Source organism: Heloderma suspectum, chromosome W (genome assembly GCF_057233095.1).
Source record: "Heloderma suspectum isolate Gila_16-S chromosome W, 16-S_ref, whole genome shotgun sequence".
In the NCBI taxonomy this organism is placed as follows: Eukaryota; Metazoa; Chordata; class Lepidosauria; order Squamata; family Helodermatidae; genus Heloderma; species Heloderma suspectum.
In genome coordinates this window covers 35,584,576-35,605,695 of record NC_139475.1, presented here as the reverse complement: position 1 = coordinate 35,605,695, position 21,120 = coordinate 35,584,576, and the positions used below count along the sequence as shown (strand labels likewise).

The following is a 21,120-nucleotide window of genomic DNA, read 5'->3' as shown; positions in this document are numbered from 1 at the left end:
AGGTCATCAAGGAACACCAGTGACCCGGCTCCATTGGCAGACATACATGCCCAGGCCATGACACTGCCTCCACCATGTTTGACAGATGATGTGGCATGCTTTGGATCATGAGCTGTTCCTTTCCTTCTCCATACTTTTCTCTTCCCATCATTCTGGTACAAGTTAATCTTGGTCTCAGCAGTCCAAAGAATCTTATTCCAGAACTGGGCAGGCTTTTTTAGGTGTTCGCTGGCAAAGGCTAATCTGGCCTGTCTGTTCTTGAGCGTGACCAGTGGTTTGCACCTTGTTGTGAAGCCTCTGTATTTACGTTCATAAGGCCGTGTCTTGACTGTAGATGTCGACAATGACATGTCTACCTCCGCAAGTGCGTTCTTGGCCTGGCTAGATGCTGTGAAAGGGCTCCTCTTCGCCATGAGCAGAATTCTGCGGTCATCCGCTTTAGTTGTCCTCCGTGGTCTTCCAGGCCTTTTGCCGTTGCTGAGCTTGCCAGTTAATTCTTTCTTTTTCAGGATGTCCCAAACTGTTATGTTGGCCACCCCCACTGTTTCTGCTATCTCTCTGATGGTTTTATGTTGTTTCCTCAGCCTCAGGATGGCCTCCTTCACTCGCATGGACACCTCTTTGGACCTCATGATGGGAGTTCCAGTGAACAGCTACCAAATGCATGTGACACTCAGAACCACCTCCAGGCCTTTTATCTGCTTGATGGGCCATGGGGCACCCAGGAAACAGGCCACAACTGGCCATGCAGCTGCTTGTCAGCCATTTGTTCCATTACTTATGAGCCACCATGCAGCTGCTTGCCAGCCATTCATTCCGTTACTTATGAGCCCCCAACGATGGGTGTGTGTATGCCACTGGCTGTCCTTCCTGAATGGCTAGTGCCCCACTTTTGTCACGCCCCTTGAATTACAGCTGAAAGTCCTTGGCTCCCATCAGGGTGTGTTTCCTTTCACCTTTGATGTGGTGGTGTACAGAGGCCAACTGCCCAAACAGTTATCCTTGCTCCAATATTTCTGGCCCTGACTGTAGATGAGGTTTGAGATTTTTTTGCCCCCTGCTCAGAGAGAGTGTCCTGTTCTGATGCTTGTGGGCAAGGGTGGTTTTCACAATTTCATATATAAATATATACAGATATATTGTATTAGTATTATTGTTATTATAGAAATTGTTTAAAAATCCTATTTCAGAGAGAGAGAGAGAGAGAGAGATTACAGCATGATTTTTATAATAAATAAATGACTACCTATCAGCCTGTTTTGGAGTTTCTGAAGAAGTACTTTCATTTGGCTGTGGAAAGCTCAAGCATGATATATTTTATTTATTTATTTATTTCATTTCTATACCGCCCCACAGCCGAAGCTGTCTGGGCGGGTTGCAAAAGCTGAAACGTTAAAATACAATATGCAAAGTTTAAAGACCATTTACACAAAACGTACGGACAAACAACATATACCTAAAAGCAACTTTGGACCAAAAGCGATTTGTTCAGAACATCCAACGATAAAACACAGCTCAAAACGACACTGCTTAAAACAGCATACAAGAGTCAGCAAGAGGACCGCGAGTTCTAACAAGGGAAGGCCTGCCGCAATAACAGCGTCTTTAATGCCCGCTCAAAGTCCTTCAAGGAGGTCGGCAGGCACATCTCCACCGGCAGGTCATTCCACAACTGAGGGGCGGCAGAGGAAGAGGTCCTCTGGCGTGTGGCTGCCAGTCTCACATTAGGCGGCCGCGGTAGAGAGCCCTCGGAGGACCTTAGGTGGCGGGCTGGGACGTAGGGGAGAAGGCGCTCCCTAAGGTACCTGGGACCCAGACCATGCAAGGCCTTAAAGGTAAGAACCAGCACTTTATATTTTGCCCGGAAACAAATTGGCAGCCAGTGTAAGGATTTCAAAACCAGTGTAATACGGTCTCCTCGGGGGGTCCCAGAGACCAACCTGGCGGCCAACTTTTGTGCCAGTTGAAGTTTCCGAAATAAACATACAGGCAGCCCCAAGTACAGCGCGTTGCAGAAATCAAGCCTAGAGGTGACCAGCGCGTGCACTACCAGATCCATATCTTTAATATTGAACTGTGTCCATTTCTTTTAAGAAGGTCATGGACACCTTAGAGGAGCGGTTCTCAACCTGTGGGTCACGACCCCTTTGGGGGTCGAACGACCCTTTCACAGGGGTCGCCTAAGACCATCGGAAAACACATATTTCCGATGGTCTTAGGAACCGAGACACCGCTCCTCTATCTGTCTCCAGGGGGGTCCGCCCACATGCAGATACGCCCACATACGAGTACCCGGCGTGGTGACATCATCACGCCAACCCCATCACATACACCCCGTACAAATACAGGTGTATGTGATAGGGTTGGCGCCATAATGTACTTATGTGGACCAGTCACACATGTGTAGAGAGTAGCTTCTGTGTAGAGAGCAGCTGCTGTGTTGAAAGCAGACAGTATTGGAGGTAAAACGACACTTCATGAATTATAATTACTGGGTAAATGTAAAATCATGTACTGTAAAATCATCAACTACTGCAAAAAAAAAAAATCTGTACCATGGGAACTTAATCTGGATGCTGATCGGTCTTTTTATATTCAGCTGTGGTTGATGTGAATACTAGCTGTGATTACACATCACTGTCCTCTAAGTTCATCCTGTTTCACTCCCCCCACCCCATCACACATGCGTGTCTTTTCAGTGGCAAAAGTGGCAATGGGAAAACAGTGGCAGTGAAATACATCATGGGATATATTTCCAAAGTGTCTGGGGGTGCCAAAAAAGTGCAGGTATGTCTCAGTGGCAAAGCACCTGTTTCTTCCCCTCACTATCCTTGTCCTAGTTTGTTTTTACGCTTTTCCCTCCAGTTTAATCTGCAGAGAGGAGAAGCACCTTTTCGAAAAATCATGAATACATAGCTGGGTTCAGGGCAGCCTTCCAACTGTGTGGGACTACAACTCCTATAATCTCCAGCCACCATGAGGACAATGGGCATTGTAGTCCAAAGCATCTGGAAGGCAGAAGTTGGGGAAGGCTGGTGTAGGGTAACTCATTTCACATTTATAGTTCTAATCCTAAAAATATAAGAATTGGGTTGTTGTTGTTGTTTAAAAAAAAAGACTGCTCTTTTAATTTCCCACAACTATCCTGCTCTAACTAGTTTCTGTACTTTGCTATGCAAAACACAGAGCTGATTAGAATCACAGAATCATAGAATAGTAGGGTTCGAGGGGGCCTACAAGACCATCGAGTCCAACCCCCTGCTCAATGCAGGAATCCAAGTCAGAGCATCCCTGGCAGGTGGCTGTCCAGCCTCTGTCCTGAATGCCTCCAGCATGGGAGAGCCCACCACCTCCCTAGGGAATGGGTTCCATTGTTGTATTGCTCTAACAGTCAGGATGTTTTTCCTGATGTTCAGCCGGAATCTGGCTTCCTGTAACTTGAGCCCATTCTTCCGTGTCCTGCACTCTGGGATGATCGAGAAGAGATCCTGGCCTTCCTCTCTGTGACAGCCTTTCAAGTACTTGAAGAGTGCTATCATATCTCCCCTCAATCTTCTCTTCTCAAGGCTAAACATGCCCAGTTCTTTCCATCTCTCCTCATAGGGCTTTGTTTCCAGTCCCCTCATCATCTTTGTTGCCCTCCTCTGAACCCTCTCCAGTTTGTCTGCATCCTTCTTCAAGTGCGGTGCCCAGAACTGGACACAGTACTCCAGATGAGGCCTAACCAGTGCTGAGTAGAGGGGAACTAATACTTCCCGGGATTTGGAAGCTATGCTTCTATGAATGCAGCCCAAATGAGCATTGGCCTTTTGTGCAGCCACATCACATTGTTGGCTCATATTCAGCTTGTGATCTACCACAATTCCAAGATCCTTCTCGCTTGTAGTGCTGTTGAGCCACGTATCCCCCATCTTGTAACTGTGCATGTGGTTTCTTTTCCTAGGTGCAGAACTTGGCATTGATCCCTATTAAATGTCATTCTGTTGTTTTCTGCCCAGTGCTCCAGGCTCTCAAGATCACTTTGACATTTGTTTCTGTCTTCCAAAGTATTAGCTATCCTGCCCCATTTTGTGTCATCTGCTGCTTTGATCAGCATCCCCTGCACCTCCTCCTCCAAGTCATTAATACAAATGTGGAAGAGCACTGGGCCCAGGACTGAGCCCTGCAGTACCCCGCTCATTGCCTCTCCCCAGTTTGAGAAGATCCCATTGAGATCTTTGAGTCCGATCCTGTGGCCAACTGTGGATCCACCGGATCATTGTTTCCTCTAGCCCACTTGGAGCTCGTTTGCTCATCAGAATATCATGGGGCACTTTGTCCAAAGCTTTGCTGAAATCAAGGTATATGATGTCCACAGCATTCCCACGGTCCACAAGGGAGGTGACTTGATCAAAACATGAGATCAGAATCGTCTGGCAGGATTTGTTCTTGACAAATCCATGTTGGCTTCAAATCACTGCATTGTTTTCAAGGTGCTTACAGACAAATTGCTTTATAATGTGCTCCAGAATTTTCCCAGGGATTGATGTCAGACTCACTGGTCTGTAGTTCCCAGGCGCCTCCTTTTTGAAGATAGGGACCACATTAGCCCTCCTCCAGTCCTCTGGCACTTCCCCCGTCCTCCATGATTGCTCAAAGAGAATAGACAGCGGTTCTGAGAGTTCTTCTGCCAGTTCCTTTATTACTCTAGGGTGCAGTTCATTACAGTAGAGAAGTCAAGCAAGCAAAAGTCAAGCACAGTTTAACCAGGCAAACAAGGCTTTTCCAGAGAGACATCAGAAGAGTAGCCAAGGTTAAACACACAGGATATCAGTCAAGCAGAACCAAAGTCCAGAAGGCAGCATCAAGCAGAAGTCCAAAGTATGGATGGATGGACTGCCTCGCACACTGCTCACCAGACCCCTGCCAGCTGCTTGACACTGCTTGCTGTGTGGGTGGCAACTGGCCTCCCAGTCCCTTGCTGAGCCGTCATTACACAAAATGGCGGCTTGGCCTTTTTTGTAAAGGGCCATTTTACACAAACAGCGGCTGTAAAGCGGCCCATTTACACAAGATTACAGGCATAAATGCTCTATTTAGAGTCAGCAAGCACGGGGATCTACAGACTGGTGTGCGGGGGGCTGAGCCGGTGAGAAATTGCCAGGCCTTGAGCCCCAACCAAATGCCCACAACATCCCTAGTTCAAAGGTTGATAAACAGATACCCAAACATGAGTAAGGGTCAGGGAAACAAGATACCAGGCATGAGGAGCTGAAGGAATAGCGTTGTTTCCAGCACTAGCAAGGAAGATGCTTTTAACACCACCACCTGCTGAGCCCCACCCAGGGCTCTGCTGTAGTACATCAGGGCTCTCTGGTCAGAGCCTTACTTGTGAAGAGTTGCTTTCTCCAGAGAAGTCCTACTTTGGAGTTGGGTGCTTCTTCTTAAAGGAGCCCTGCTTATTTGCCTCTTAAGGCAATGACATTCTCTGGGACTGGGGGGTCACTCAGTTTCTGTTTCTGAAGCAGAACTCCCCTCTTTCTGCGGGGATGGAACCATGGTCCTCTCCCCTGAGGGCCCAGGCTCCCCCAGGTCTCCTGACATGGGTAGCTCCATGGCATCATCTGTCTCTGGGAGCTCCAGCTTCTCAGAGGAGGAGGAGTCCTGCAGCAGGGACGTGACAATCCTTCAATGCAGGGTCAACCTTTATGCGTCACCTTGGCTTTGCATGGCACCTGACTCCTCCATGGACAATAGCAGGGCTGGTCTCCAAAGAGGGATTCCTCCAGGGCTTGGAGTCTAAGGCCCTCCCCCTGGAAGGACCCCGGAGGCTCCATGGACCAGATAGGGGAGCTCAGCAGATAAGGCCCATGGGCTGGGGGTTCGGTACCCCTGTTTTAACTTGAAGAACTCCCTTCCTTTTTCAAAAGGAGGTTCAGACCTTACAAAAAGATGTGTTTGGATGATTACATGACAGTGTTGCACAAAATGCTAGTTTCGCCCCCTGGAGGCTAGTCCAATTTGCCCCAAAGAGGGGAGTCAACTTCAGGCTGGGTCCAACGCGATTTTATTGTTTGCAAACAGTTCGACAAAGGAGCTCACGCTCAAAGCAGAGTCGACCCTGGGCAACCTCCGCGCTACAGTTTTATCACTTAGCTTGCATTCCTCAGCCAGCGTGTCACTTTGATTGGTTGCCAGCGGTTTGCTTAGCAACCTTATCTTAGGGTTACTATCTGCTCATTCCAGGCATGCGCAGCTCTTACAATACTACGTGCTGCTTAAGACACATACAATGGCTTTTAGGTTACATTTTTACTACAATTCCCCCCTCAAAAGGCTTTTCTCAAATTTATACTCTCTTTGGTCCAGCGGTGGACTACGCACTTAAAGGTGCAAACTATTATCGCTGTGGCATTGACGGTTTTCTCTAAACAGCAAGTGAGGCCTGGGACGCCCTTGTTCTAGCTACTAGAATGTTGACAACAAAAACACAGTTTTTTTGAACTTTTGGAACTCAGTTTTGTTCTGTTCATCAGGAACCCTTGAAACGAGAGCACCCTCTTTCTGTAGAGCTACTTGAGTCCTTTCAGGGGTTCATTATTCCAACGGTGACCTTCAGGTGGGTCAGCTTCCGGTGTGACCCTCTCTGGTGCAGGTGATGCCTTTATTCAGTGTGATGAATCCACTTCTTTTCTTTGGCGACTTTCATAGCAATGGGAGTGGTAAGTAGGATCTGAAACAGACCCTTCTGCGTCTTGGTAGGTGGTTCATCTTTCTAGGACTGGATTAGCACCCAATTGCTGGGATTGAGATTATGCACTGGAGCATCTAAAGGCCAGGATTGGTGCGGTGTCGCAAACCTGTGAAAACAAAACAGACTGCAAAGCAGTAACATAACCTTGAATCTTAAAACTTTTACTTTTAAATTCACATTTAAGCTATCAGCCATAGGTAATATCCGAGGTGGGCGCTTATGGAACGTTTAAAAGGTGTCAATTTAATACTTCCCTTGGGGGCGCACCATACGCGAGTCAAGGTGATTGGCAAGGCCTGTGGCCTTTCAACTTAATCTTTAAACAAATTCTAGTGAGCATTGTCTTTAAGGTGCGGTTCATCTTCTCAACTTGACTTGTAGATTGAGGTTTCCAAGGGGGGTGTAGCTTCTAGTTAGTTTGTTATGCCTGGGCCACTACTTGCGTCACTTGTCCAACAAAATGGGCCCCCCGATTTGATTCACTCTCTTTAGGTAACAAGAGCTTAGGGATTACTTTTTAACAGGATCTTGGCTACTGTCTGAGCGGTGCAGTCAATTGCTTTTATCATTACTAGCAGGTACCGATAGCCATGAGTCTGGGGCAACTCTGAAAAGTCAATTTGAAATCTCTGAAAAGGATAGTAAGCGCATGGGCGACTTCTCATTTGAGCTGGGGGCTCAAACATCTTTGCATCATTTTTGAGGCATAAAGGGCAGTTAGCCACTGTTCTCAGGTCTTGGTCCAACCTGAAGGAGGTGCTATCTGCCTTGGGCGCACTCAAAATCGGGGTGCTAAAGAGGGATGATCCCTTTATTAGCTAACCATAATTTTTGAACTTCTCAATGAGCGGCTTCAAGCCTGCACAGGTGGCTTTTTTCAGAGGATACTGCCTCACGCACACAGGGCTCTCCCTTTTTAAAGAAGATTTTAATTTGTGTTATGCATTTGGTCGGGCAGGGGTTCTGTCTGCCCACACACATGGATCAACATTCTCTAAAATCTCAGTCCCTTTGGCCTCTGACACAATCTTGATTGCTTGAAGGGCCATTCGATAATTTGAGCCCTGCATTGCTGGCAGCTGTACTACAATCTGATTATCACGGAAGAAGATTTTAGCTTGCAGTTTTGTTAACAAGTCCCGCCCCAAGAGGGCAACCAGGTATGCAGATGAAACTACAAAGGCATGTTCCAGTATGTTATTTCCAGTCTTCGTGAGGAGGGGCTTACACACGGGCAATTTAGTTTGTTTTTTTTTCCCTTTAATTTCTTCTATAGTTACATGCTTTCCACTTTCTCTTGCCGGGGGGCTTCACAGGGATCATAGAAAATGTGGCTCCAGTATCTACTAGGGCTTTACAGTCCTCGCCACCAACCCTTACTTTTACCTTGGGATTCTCCCGAGCGTTTGTTCGTAGGGTGGTGGCCCTTCAGCTAGACTCCCCCCCACTGGAGGACCCTGCCAGCATTTGGCAGCCTTCAGGGTGAGTCTCTTTTCTCTTTTCTTTCAGCTCTGGACAATCTTTCTTCCAATGTCTCTTCTCTCGGCAATACGCACATTTATTGAGCCCCGGTCGGCCCTTTCCTTTTCTGCCCCCCCCCTCTGGTCACTTCTGTGCTCTCAAGCTGCTGTTTATATCTCCGCCCATGGTGGCTGCCAGCATTGCCTTTTCCTTTTTCCAGCAATGGCACTTTTTTATGTGCTCTTGTAGTAAAAATGTAACCTAAAAGCCATTGTATGTGTCTTAAGCAGCACATAGTACTGTAAGAGCTGCGCATGCCTAGAATGAGCAGACAGTAACCCTAAGATAAGGTTGCTAAGCAAACCGCTGGCAACCAATCAAAAGTAACACGCTGGCTGAGGAATGCAAGCTAAGTCATAAAACTGTAGCGCGGAGGTTGCCCAGGGTCGACTCTGCTTTGAGCGTGAGCTCCTTTGTCGAACTGTTTGCAAACAATAAAATCGAGTTGGACCCAGCCTGAAGTTGACTCTCCTCTTTGGGGCAAATTGGACTAGCCTCCAGGGGGCGAAACTAGCATTTTGTGCAACAAACTGGCGAGCCAGTCAGGAGTCCCTTGGACCACCCTGGGGTCAAACGACAGAACCGGTGAAGGTGCCTGTGGGGCGCGCCGGACCGCCTTTGCGGTCTGCCACGGCACCAGAGAACGGGGGTCGGGACACCCAGGAGGTTAAAGGCGTGGACTCCATTGATTGAGTCAACCAGGCTGAATGGGTCTGAAGAGATGGCACTAGGGTGTTGGGCAGAGTAAGTACTTGATTTCCCTTCTGTCTTTCTGTTTGAGTTGCCTTCGGAGCGTCTGAGGTTTGTCAGACTCTGTGTAAACGTCGGAGGTTTGTCAGGCTCCGTGTATGGTTTCAAATAGAGGTAGGCACAATGGAGGCGGGTAGCTCCCGTTTAGAAAGCTCTGCCACTCCCTTGGGATGCATGCTAAAGAACTTTAGCAAAGTCAAGCGTCTGAGGTTTGTCAGACTCCGTGTACTAAGATGTCGAAAGGCAAGCTGGTTACACTCTGTCAATTGGAATGGCCAGCATTTGGAATTAGTTGGCCAGACATAGGATCCTTTGGTGTAAATCTTGTAAATGCTGTATATAAAAATGTGGTGAATAATGGGCAATGGGATCAATTCGCCTATATTGATGGGTGGTTGAATTGGTGCGGAAAGAATCCCCCTTAGTTACAGAAGTGTAAATGTGTAAATGTGTTACTGGCAAAGGACCACAGGGGCAAGAGACCCCGGGTGGTGTCTGAATCAAGTAGTAAGAGATAAATTTGCCTCAGGGAAGGTGAGGTTATCAGCATTTGGATGAGTGCCAACCAAAATCCACTGAAGGTGAGAAAAGGTTGAATATAAAGTTCAATATTGTAAAGTCATGATGGTATGCTCCGAGGTGAAGCCCAAAGCCCCTGTTCCCCCCGATTCAAGCCCCACGGAAGGAGCTTGAAGACTGGGAGACCCTGCCCAAGGTGCCCTGAGCTCCCCCCCCCGTCTGATTCGGTCTGTTAGGTTGGGAGGAGAGGTTGTTGGGGGAGGGAGGGGGCCCGCCAGAGACAGTTTGTCTGCCACCGTATCCAAGTTTGTTAGAAGAAGCAAAAGCAGTTGAAAAAGTTGCAACTTCTGAAGAAAGAGATTTGTTTGATGACTTAAAGACTGTGGCAAAATCAAGAAACAAAGACAGAGCAAGTTCTTAAAATATCAGGGTCTGTGTGAGCTTATCTCTGTCAGCCTGCTCAGAGCAGAGCCAAGGGGGACTTGCCTAACCCCCCTTCGCCGTGGCTGGTTTAGCCTTAGCAAGCAGAGAGGCTGGAAGGTGTCTGTGAGGACCTGACAAAAGAGTGAGATTTGCAAAAAAACAAACAAACAAGAAAAGCATCACAGCTGGAAAGCTGAGCAGCACTGCTCTGTTCTTACCTGGGGAGGAATCTAGAAGAGGTGTAAGGTTACACCTTCCCCATTCGAACTGATGAAGAGACACAGAGCTTTTGTTAAAACGCATCCCTTCTGTATGGCCCAAAGCCTTCTTTGTTAGAGGCACTCTGCACATGGACTGGAACTTTGGCCAGTTAAAGACTTGCCGTAAAAAGTACTGTGAGGCTTGTCATAGCCTTAAACTCCCGTTGTTGTAGATGGTGTGTTTGTTTGTGATCAGCTCAGTGTACAGTTTGATTTGTGATTTCAACACTCAGATAAAAAGCTGCATTTGACTGAAAGAACTGGGTATATTTAGCCTTGAGAAGAGAAGACTGAGAGGAGATCTGATAGCACTCTTCAAGTACTTAAAAGGTTGTCCCAGAGAGGAAGGCCAGGATCTCTTCTCAATCATCCCAGAGTGCAGGACACGGAATAATGGGCTCAAGTGACAGGAAGCTGGATTCCAGCTGAACATCAGGAGAAACGTCCTAACTGTTAGAGCAATACGACAATGGAACCAATTACCTGGGGAGGCGGTGGGCTCTCCCACCCTGGAGGCATTCAAGACGAGGCTAGACAGCCATCTGTCAGGGATGCTCTGATTTAGATTCCTGCACTGGGCAAGGGGTTGGACTCGATGGCCTTGTAAGCCCCTTCCAACCCTACTATTCTATGATTCTATGATTTCCAAGGCTTTGATTTCATTTACCCTAATGAAGCATACAGATACAAATTTCTAGAGATTCATAGACTACAAAGGAAACAGCCTTCAAAAAGTTCAAAGAGAAACTACGAAAGTTAGTTTCCCTTTAAAAAGGGGGCAGCAAATTCTCTTAACTTAAGAGGTGAGAGAGAGAGAGTCCCCCACTCTCCCGTGATACTTCTAAGCCCAGCTGTGTTTCTGAAGCCTAAGAAAGTTCCTGCCCCATGTGTTCCAGCTCTTTCTCAAAATCTGAACTGTTCTGACGTTCCATTTGCTCAGAGGCAAACCTGACACTCTGCCAAAACTCATGCAGTGTGGAGTTGCCGATGCAAAAATGGTGGCTTGGAACTCTTTCCACATATGAGAACGCCCTTCCCTTGATTTTGATGGGCCCTGACCATGCAGTCAGAGGAGCAGTATAATGGTTAGATCTGCTCCACCATGCCCTACTATACAAAACAAATGTTTTCCAGTCATGGTGTTAGATTTTAATGATATGAAAAAGGTATAAAAGAAGGCAGAAGAAAGTAGCAGACAAAAAGGCTTAAAAAAGAAAGAAAGCTTATCCCAAATGTGTGTCGTTGAAGATCTAAGCAAGCGAGTCTCTGTCGAAGCAATGGCAAACAGCCTAACTTGCAGAGAAAACAAAGAGTTAAAACTGGTGCATGGCACAGAGAATTTGAAACATGATCTGCAGAACAGGCAAGCCAAAAGATAAGTGTGCCTGTTACAAGAGGGAGGCTATAGTAGCCATAAAAAGGGGTGAAGCCCCCGTATGAAGCTTTAACAAAAATATTACCCACTAGAAGTGGACAATTAAAATAAAAAAGGCTTTTCTTAAATTGAAGCAAGCCTTAATATCACCGCCTGCTTTAGCCTTATCAGACCCCAGATCATGAAGTTTTTAGAGCTATGGTGCACATGAGAGCACATAAAAAAGTGCCATTCCTGGAAAAAGGAAAAGGCAATGCTGGCAGCCACCATGGGCGGAGATATAAACAGCAGCTTGAGAGCACAGAAGCGACCGGGGGGGGGGGGGGCAGAAAAGGAAAGGGCCGACCGGGGCTCAATAAATGTGCGTATTGCCGAGAGAAGAGACATTGGAAGAAAGATTGTCCAGAGCTGAAAGAAAAGAGAAAAGAGACTCACCCTGAAGGCTGCCAAATGCTGGCAGGGTCCTCCAGTGGGGGGGAGTCTAGCTGAAGGGCCACCACCCTACGAACAAACGCTCGGGAGAATTCCAAGGTAAAAGTAAGGGTTGGTGGCGAGGACTGTAAAGCCCTAGTAGATACTGGAGCCACATTTTCTATGATCCCTGTGTAAGCCCCTCCTCACGAAGACTGGAAATAACATACTGGAACATGCCTTTGTAGTTTCATCTGCATACCTGGTTGCCCTCATGGAGCGGGACTTGTTAACAAAACTGCAAGCTAAAATCTTCTTCAGTGATAATCAGATTGTAGTACAGCTGCCAGCAATGCAGGGCTCAAATTATCGAATGGCCCTTCAAGCAATCCAGATTGTGTCAGAGGCCAAAGGGACTGAGATTTTAGAGAATGTTAATCCATGTGTGTGGGCAGACAGAACCCCTGCCCGACCAAATGCATAAGACAAATTAAAATCTTCTTTAAAAAGGGAGAGCCCTGTGTGCGTGAGGCAGTATCCTCTGAAAAAAGCCACCTGTGCAGGCTTGAAGCCGCTCATTGAGAAGTTCAAAAATTATGGTTAGCTAATAAAGGGATCATCCCCCTTTAACACCCCGATTTTGGGTGCGCCCGAGGCAGATAGCACCTCCTTCAGGTTAGACCAAGACCTGAGAACAGTGGCTGACTGCCCTTTGTGCCTCAAAAATGATTCAAAGATGTTTGAGCCCCCAGCTCAAATGAGAAGTCGCCCATGCGCTTACTCTCCTTTTCAGAGATTTCAAATTGACTTTTCAGAGTTGCCCCAGACTCATGGCTATCGGTACCCGCTAGTAATGATAAAAGCAATTGACTGCACCGCTCAGACAGTAGCCAAGATCCTGTTAAAAAGTAATCCCTAAGCTCTTGTTACCTAAAGAGAGTGAATCAAATCAGGGGCCCCATTTTGTTGGACAAGTGACGCAAGTAGTGGCCTAGGCATAACAAACTAACTAGAAGCTACACCCCCCTTGGAAACCTTAATCTACAAGTCAAGTTGAGAAGATGAACCACACCTTAAAGACAATGCTCATTAAAATTTGTTTAAAGATTAAGTTGAAAGGCCACAGGCCTTGCCAATCACCTTGACTCGAGTACGGTGCGCCCCCAAGGGAAGTATTAAATTGACACCTTTTAAACGTTCCATAAGCGCCCACCTCGGATATTACCTGTGGCTGATAGCTTAAATGTGAATTTAAAAGTAAAAGTTTTAAGATTCAAGGTTATGTTACTGCTTTGCAGTCTGTTTTGTTTTCACAGGTTTGCGACACCGCACCAATCCTGGCCTTTAGATGCTCCAGTGCATAATCTCAATCCCAGCGATTGGGTGCTAATCCAGTCCTAGAAAGATGAACCACCTACCAAGAAGCAGAAGGGTCCGTTTCAGATCCTACTTACCACTCCCATTGCTATGAAAGTCGCCAAAGAAAAGAAGTGGATTCATCACACTGAATAAAGGCATCACCTGCACCAGAGAGGGTCACACCGGAAGCTGACCCACCTGAAGGTCACCGTTGGAATAATGAACCCCTGAAAGGACTCAAGTAGCTCTACAGAAAGAGGGTGCTCTCGTTTCAAGGGTTCCTGATGAACGGAACAAAACTGAGTTCCAAAAGTTCAAAAAAAGTGTTTTTGTTGTCAACATTCTAGTAGCTAGAACAAAGGCGTCCCAGGCCTCACTTGCTGTTTAGAGAAAACCGTCAATGCCACAGCGATAATAGTTTGCGCCTTTAAGTGCGTAGTCCACCGCGGGACCAAAGAGAGTATAAATTTGAGAAAAGCCTTTTGAGGGGGGAATTGTAGTAAAAATGTAACCTAAAAGCCATTGTATGTGTCTTAAGCAGCACATAGTACTGTAAGAGCTGCGCATGCCTGGAATGAGCAGACAGTAACCCTAAGATAAGGTTGCTAAGCAAACCACTGGCAACCAATCAAAAGTAACACGCTGGCTGAGGAATGCAAGCTAAGTGATAAAACTGTAGCGCGGAGGTTGCCCAGGGTTGACTCTGCTTTGAGCGTGAGCTCCTTTGTCGAACTGTTTGCAAACAATAAAATCGAGTTGGACCCAGCCTGAAGTTGACTCTCCTCTTTGGGGCAAATTGGACTAGCCTCCAGGGGGCGAAACTAGCATTTTGTGCAACACCTTGAATCTTAGAACTCTTACTTCTAAATTCATATTTAAGCTATCAGCCATAGGTAATATCCGAGGTGGGCGCTTATGGAACGTTTAAAGGGTGTCAATTTAATACTTCCCTTGGGGGCGCACCATACTCGAGTCAAGGTGATGGGCAAGGCCTGTGGCCTTTCAACTTAATCTTTAAACACATTCTAGTGAGCATTGCCTTTAAGGCGCGGTTCATCTTCTCAACTTGACTTGTGGATTGAGGTTTCCAAGCTTCTAGTTAGTTATGCCTGGGCCACTACTTGCATCACTTGTCTAACAAAATGGGGCCCCTGATTTGATTCACTCTCTTTAGGTAACAAGAGCCTAGGGATTACTTTTTAACAGGATCTTGGCTACTGTCTGTGCAGTGCAGTCAATTGCTTTTATCATTACTAGCAGGTACCGATAGCCATGAGTCTGGGGCAACTCTGAAAAGTCAATTTGAAATCTCTGAAAAGGATAGTAAGCGCATGGGCAACTTCTCATTTGAGCTGGGGGCTCAAACATCTTTGAATCGTTTTTGAGGCACAAAGGGCAGTTAGCCACTGCTCTCAGGTCTTGCAGCAACCTGAAGGAGGTGCTATCTGCTTCAGGCGCACCCAAAATCGGGGTGTTAAAGGGGGATGATCCCTTTGTTAGCTAACCATAACTTTTGAACTTCTCAATGAGCGGCTTCAAGCCTGCACGGGTGGCTTTCTTCAGAGGATACTGCCTCACGCACACAGGGCTCTCCCTTTTTAAAAGAAGATTTTAACTGGTGTTATGCATTTGCTCTCATGGATCACTGCCTTGTTGTGGCGAAGGGGCTTGCGTAACTCAGTGAAGCCATAAGCTATGCCGTGCAGGGCCACCCAAGACGGACAGGTCATGGCAGAGAGTTCTGACAAAATGTGGTCCACTGGAGAAGGAAATGGCAACCCACTCCAGGATTCTTGCCAAGAAAACCCCATGGAACGTATCACAAGGCTAAAACAGATGACGCCGGAAGATGAGCCCCTCAGGTCGGAAGGTGTCCAATATGCTACTGGGGAAGAGCAGAGGGTATTTCCAAGTAGCACCAGAAAGCGTGAAGCGGCTGGGCCAAACCCGAAAGGACACTCAGCTGTGGATGTGTCTGGTGGTGAAAAGAAAATCCGATGCTGTAAAGAACAATATTGTTTAGGAACCTGGAATGTCAGATCAATGAATCAAGGTAAGCTGAAGGTGGTCAAACATGAGATGGCAAGATTGAACATCGACATCTTGGGAATCAGAGAACTAAAATGGACAGGCGTGGGCGAATTTAATTCAGGTGACCATCATATCTACTATTGTGGGCAAGAATCCCTTAGAAGAAATGGAGTAGCACTCATAGTCAACAAAAGGGTGGGAAAAGCAGTACTGGGGTACAATCTCAAAAACGACAGAATGATCTCAGTACGAATCCAAGGCAAACCATTCAACATCACAGTAATTCAAGTCTATGCCCCAACCACTGAGGCCGAAGAAGCTGAGGTTGATCGGTTCTATGAAGACCTACAACACCTTCTAGAACTAACACCAAAAAAAGATGTCCTCTTCATCATAGGGGATTGGAATGCTAAAGGAGGAAGTCAAGAAATCACCGGGATAACAGGCAGGCATGGCCTTGGTGTACAAAATGAAGCAGGACAAAAGCTAATAGAGTTTTGCCAAGAGAACATGCTGATCATAGCAAACACTCTTTTCCAACAGCACAAGAGGCGACTCTACACATGGACGTCACCAGATGGTCAATATCGAAATCAGATTGATTATGTCCTTTGCAGTCAAAGATGGAGAAGCTCCATACAGTCAGTAAAACCAAGACCTGGAGCTGACTGTGGCTCAGATCATGAGCTGCTTCTTGCAAAATTTCGGCTTAAATTGAAGAACGTCGGGAAAACCACTAAACCGTTCAGGTATGACCTAAATCATATCCCTTCTGAATATACAGTGGAGGTGAGGAATAGATTTCAGGGATTAGACCTGATAGACAGAGTGCCTGAGGAACTATGGACGGAGGTCCGTAACATTGTTCAGGAGGCAGCAACTCAATCCATCCCAAAGAAAAAGAAATGCAAGAAAGCAAAGTGGCTGTCTGATGAGGCTTTACAAGTAGCTCACGAAAGAAGGGAAGCGAAAAGCAAGGGAGAAAGGGGAAGATATATCCAACTGAATGCAGATTTCCAGAGAATAGCAAGGAGAGACAAGAAGGCCTTCTTAAATGAACAATGCAAAGAAATCGAGGAAAACAACAGAATGGGAAAGACTAGAGATCTCTGCAAGAAAATTGGAGATCTCAAGGGAACGTTTTGTGCAAAGACGGGCATGATAAAGGACAAAGAAGGCAGGGACCTAACAGAAGCCGATGAGATTAAGAAGAGGTGGCAAGAATACACAGAAGAACTATACAGGAAAGATCTGAATGTCCCTGATAGCCATGAGAGTGCGGTCACTGAACTTGAGCCGGACATCCTCGAGAGTGAAGTCAAGTGGGCCTTAGGAAGCATTAGTAACAACAAAGCTAGTGGAGATGACAGTATTCCAGCTGAGCTATTTAAAATCCTAAAAGATGATGCTGTTAAAGTGCTGCATTCAATATGCCAACAAATCTGGAACACTCAACAGTGGCCGCAAGACTGGAAAAGGTCAGTTTACATTCCAATTCCAAAGAAGGGCAACGCCAAAGAGTGTTCAAACTACCGCACAATTGCGCTCATTTCACATGCCAGCAAGGTGATGCTCAAAATCCTACAAGCTAGGCTTCAGCAGTATGCGAACCGAGAACTACCGGAAGTACAAGCTGGGTTTCGAAGAGGCAGAGGAACTAGAGATCAAATCGCCAACATTCGCTGGATCATGGAGAAAGCAAGAGAATTCCAGAAAAACGTCTATTTCTGCTTCATTGACTACGCTAAAGCCTTTGATTGTGTGGATCACAACAAACTGTGGCAAATTCTTAAAGTGATGGGAGTACCAGACCACCTTACCTGTCTCCTGAGAAACCTGTACGAGGGTCAAGAAGCAACAGTAAGAACCAGACATGGAACAACCGATTGGTTCAAAATTGGGAAAGGAGTACGACAAGGCTGCATATTGTCACCCTGCTTATTTAACTTATATGCAGAGTACATCATGAGAAATGCCGGGTTGGATGAATCAGAGGTCGGAATTAAGATTGCTGGGAGAATTATCAACAACCTCCGATATGCAGACGATACCACCCTAATGGCAGAAAGCGAAGAGGATCTCAAGAGTCTCTTGTTGAGGGTGAAAGAGGAGAGTGCAAAAGCTGGTTTGAAACTCAACATTAAAAAAACGAAGATCATGGCATCTGGCCCCATCACTTCCTGGCATATAGAAGGGGAAGAAATGGAAGCAGTGACAGATTTTACTTTCTTGGGCTCCAAGATCACCGCAGACGGTGACTGTAGCCATGAAATTAAAAGACGCTTGCTCCTTGGGAGGAAAGCTATGGCCAACCTAGACAGCATAGTAAGAAGCAGAGACATCACCTTGCCAACAAAGGTCCGTCTAATCAAAGCTATGGTTTTCCCAGTAGTAATGTATGGCTGTGAGAGCTGGACTATAAGGAAGGCTGAGCGCCGAAGAATTGATGCTTTCGAACTGTGGTGCTGGAGAAGACTCTTACGAGTCCCCTGGACTGCAAGGAGGTCAAATCAGTCCATCCTAAAGGAAATCAACCCTGAGTGCTCATTGGAAGGACAGATAATGAAGCTGAAGCTCCAATATTTTGGCCACCTAATGCGAAGAGAAAACTCCCTGGAAAAGACCCTGATGCTGGGAAAGACTGAAGGCAAAAGGAGAAGGGGACGGCAGAGGATGAGATGGCTGGATATCATCACCGATGCAATGAATATGAACTTGAGCACGCTCCGGGAGAGAGCGCAGGACAGGAAGGCCTGGCGTGCTATGGTCCATGGGGTCACGAAGAGTCGGACACGACTGAACAACAACAAATGCATTTGCTCGGGCAGGGGTTCTGTCTGCCCACACACATGGATCAACATTCTCTAAAATCTCAGTCCCTTTGGCCTCTGACACAATCTTGATTGCTTGAAGGGCCATTCGATAATTTGAGCCCTGCATTGCTGGCAGCTGTACTACAATCTGATTATCACGGAAGAAGATTTTAGCTTGCAGTTTTGTTAACAAGTCCCACCCCAAGAGGGCAACCAGGTATGCAGATGAAACTACAAAGGCATGTTCCAGTATGTTGTTTCCAATCTTTGTGAGGAGGGGCTTACACACGGGCAATTTAGTCCCCCCCCCTTTAATTCCTTTTATAGTTACATGCTTTCCACTTTCTCTTGCCGGGGGGCTTCACAGGGATCATAGAAAATGTGGCTCCAGTATCTACTAGGGCCTCACAGTCCTTGCCACCAACCCTTACTTTTACCTTGGGATTCTCCCGAGCGTTTGTTCGTAGGATGGTGGCCCTTCAGCTAGACTCCCCCCCAGCCCCGGAGGACCCTGCCCACATTTGGCAGCTTTCAGGGTGAGTCTCTTTTTTCTTCTCTTTCAACTTTGGAAAATTTTTCTTACAGTGTCTCTTCTCTTGACAATACACACATTTATCGAGCCCTGGTCGGCCCTTTCCTTTTCCGCCCCCTCCCCTCTGGTCATTTCTGTGCTCTCAAGCCACAGTTTATATCTCCGCCCATGGTGGCTGCCAGCATTGCCTTTTCCTTTTTTCAGGAATGGCACTCTTTTCATGTGCTCTCACGTGCACCATAGCTCTAAAAACTTCATGATCTGGGGTCTGATAAGGCTAAAGCAGGCGGTGATATTAAGGCTTGCTTCAATTTAAGAAAAGCCTTTTTTATTTTAATTGTCCACTTCTGGTGGGTAATATTTTTGTTAAAGCCTCATACGGGGGCTTCACCCCTTTTTATGGCTACTATAGCCTCCCTCTTGTAACAGGCACACTTATCTTTTGGCTTGCCTGTTCTGCAGATCATGTTTCAAACTCTCTGTGCCATGCACCAGCTTTAACTCTTCGTCTTCTCTGCAAGTTAGGCTGTTTGCCATTGCTTCGACAGAGACTCACTTGCTTAGACCTTCTTACTAATCTCGACACACATTTGGGATAAGCTCTCTTTTTTTAGCCTTTTTGTCTGCTGCTTTCTTCTGCCTTCTTTTATACCTTTTTCATATCATTAAAATCTAACACCATGACTGGAAAACATTTGTTTTGCATCGTAGGGCATGGTGGAGCAGGTCTACCAATTGTACCGCTCCTCTGACTGCATGGCCAGGGCCCATCAAGATCAAGGGAAGGGCATTCTCCTACATGCAAAGAGTTCCAAGCCACCATTTTTGCATCGGCAACTCCACGCTGCATGAGTTTTGGCAGAGTGTCAGGTTTGCCTTTGAGCAAATACAACGTCAGAACAGTTCAGATTTTGAGAAAGAGCTGGAGCACGTGGGGCAGGAACTTTCTCAGGCTTCAGAAACACAGCTGGGCTTAGAAGTATCACGGGAGAGTGGGGGACTCTTTCCCTCCCACCTCTTAAGTTAAGAGAATTTGCTGCCCCCCTTTTTAAAGGGAAACTAACCTTCGTAGTTTCTCTTTGAAGTTTTTGAAGGCTGTTTCCTTTGTAGTCTGTGAATCTCTAACAATTTGTATCTGTATGCTTCATTAGGGTAAATGAAATCAAAGCCCTGGAAATCATAGAATCATAGAATAGTAGGGTTGGAAGGGGCTTACAAGGCCATCGAGTCCAACCCCCTGCTCAGTGCAGGAATCCAAATCAGAGCATCCCTGACAGGTGGCTGTCCAGCCTCGTCTTGAATGCCTCCAGTGTGGGAGAGCCCACCGTCTCCCCAGGTAATGGGCTCCATTGTCATATTGCTCTAACAGTCAGGACGTTTCTCCTGATGTTCAGCCGGAATCTGGCTTCCTGTCGCTTGAGCGCATTATTCCATGTCCTGCACTCTGGGATGATCGAGAAGAGATCCTGGCCTTCCTCTCTGTGACAACCTTTCAAGTGCTTGAAGAGTGCTATCCTATCTCCCCTCAGTCTTCTCTTCTCAAGGCTAAATATACCCAGTTTTTCCAGTTAAATGCAGCTTTTTATCTGAGTGTTGAAATCACAAATCAAACTGTACACTGAGCTGATCACAAACAAACACACAATCTACAACAATGGGAGCTTAAGGCTATGACCAGCCTCACAGTACTTTTTACGGCAAGTCTTTAACTGTCCAAAGTTCCAGTCCATGTGCAGAGTGCCTCTCAAAAGTCTGAACAATGATAGATCTAAACAAAGAAGGCTTTGGGCCATAAAGATGGGATGTTTTTAACAAAACCTCTCTGTCTCTTCATCAGTTCGAATGGGGAAGGTGTAACCTTACACCTCTTCTAGATTCCTCCACAGATAAGAACAGAGCAGTGCTGCTCAGCTTTCCAGCTGTGATGCTTTTCTTGTTTTTTTGCAAATCTCACTCTTTTGTCAGGTCCTCACCGACACCTTCCAGCCTCTCTGCTTGCTAAGGCTAAACCAGCCGCGGCGAAGGGGGGTTAGGCAAGTCCCCCTTGGCTCTGCTCTGAGCAGGCTGACAGAGATAAGTTTACACAGACCCTGATATTTTAAGAACTTGCTCCGTCTATGTTTCTTGATTTTGCCAGTCTTTAAGACTTCAAACAAATCTCTTTCTTCAGAAGTTGCAACTTTTTCAACTGCTTTTGCTTCTTCTAACAAACTTGGATACGGTGGCAGACAAACTGTCTCTGGAGGGCCCCCTCCCTCCCCCAACAATCTCTCCTCCCAACCTAACAGACCGAATCAGACCGGGGGGAGCTCAGGGCACCTTGGGCAGGGTCTCCCAGTCTTCAAGCTCCTTCCGTGGGGCTTGAATCGGGGAGAACAGGGGCCTTGGGCTCC

At 46.6% G+C, this 21,120-nt stretch overlaps 1 protein-coding gene across 1 annotated transcript in view; it reads left to right on the top strand.

Moving 5' to 3' along the window:
* Positions 1–21,120, top strand: part of LOC146333964 (A disintegrin and metalloproteinase with thrombospondin motifs 10-like) — a 63,791-nt gene that overhangs the window by 39,220 nt on the left and 3,451 nt on the right. Inside the window, exon 14 of the mRNA XM_084825320.1 lies at positions 2,600–2,787. Coding sequence (XP_084681446.1) covers positions 2,600–2,787 — 188 coding nt within the window. The remainder of the gene's footprint in view (positions 1–2,599; positions 2,788–21,120) is intronic.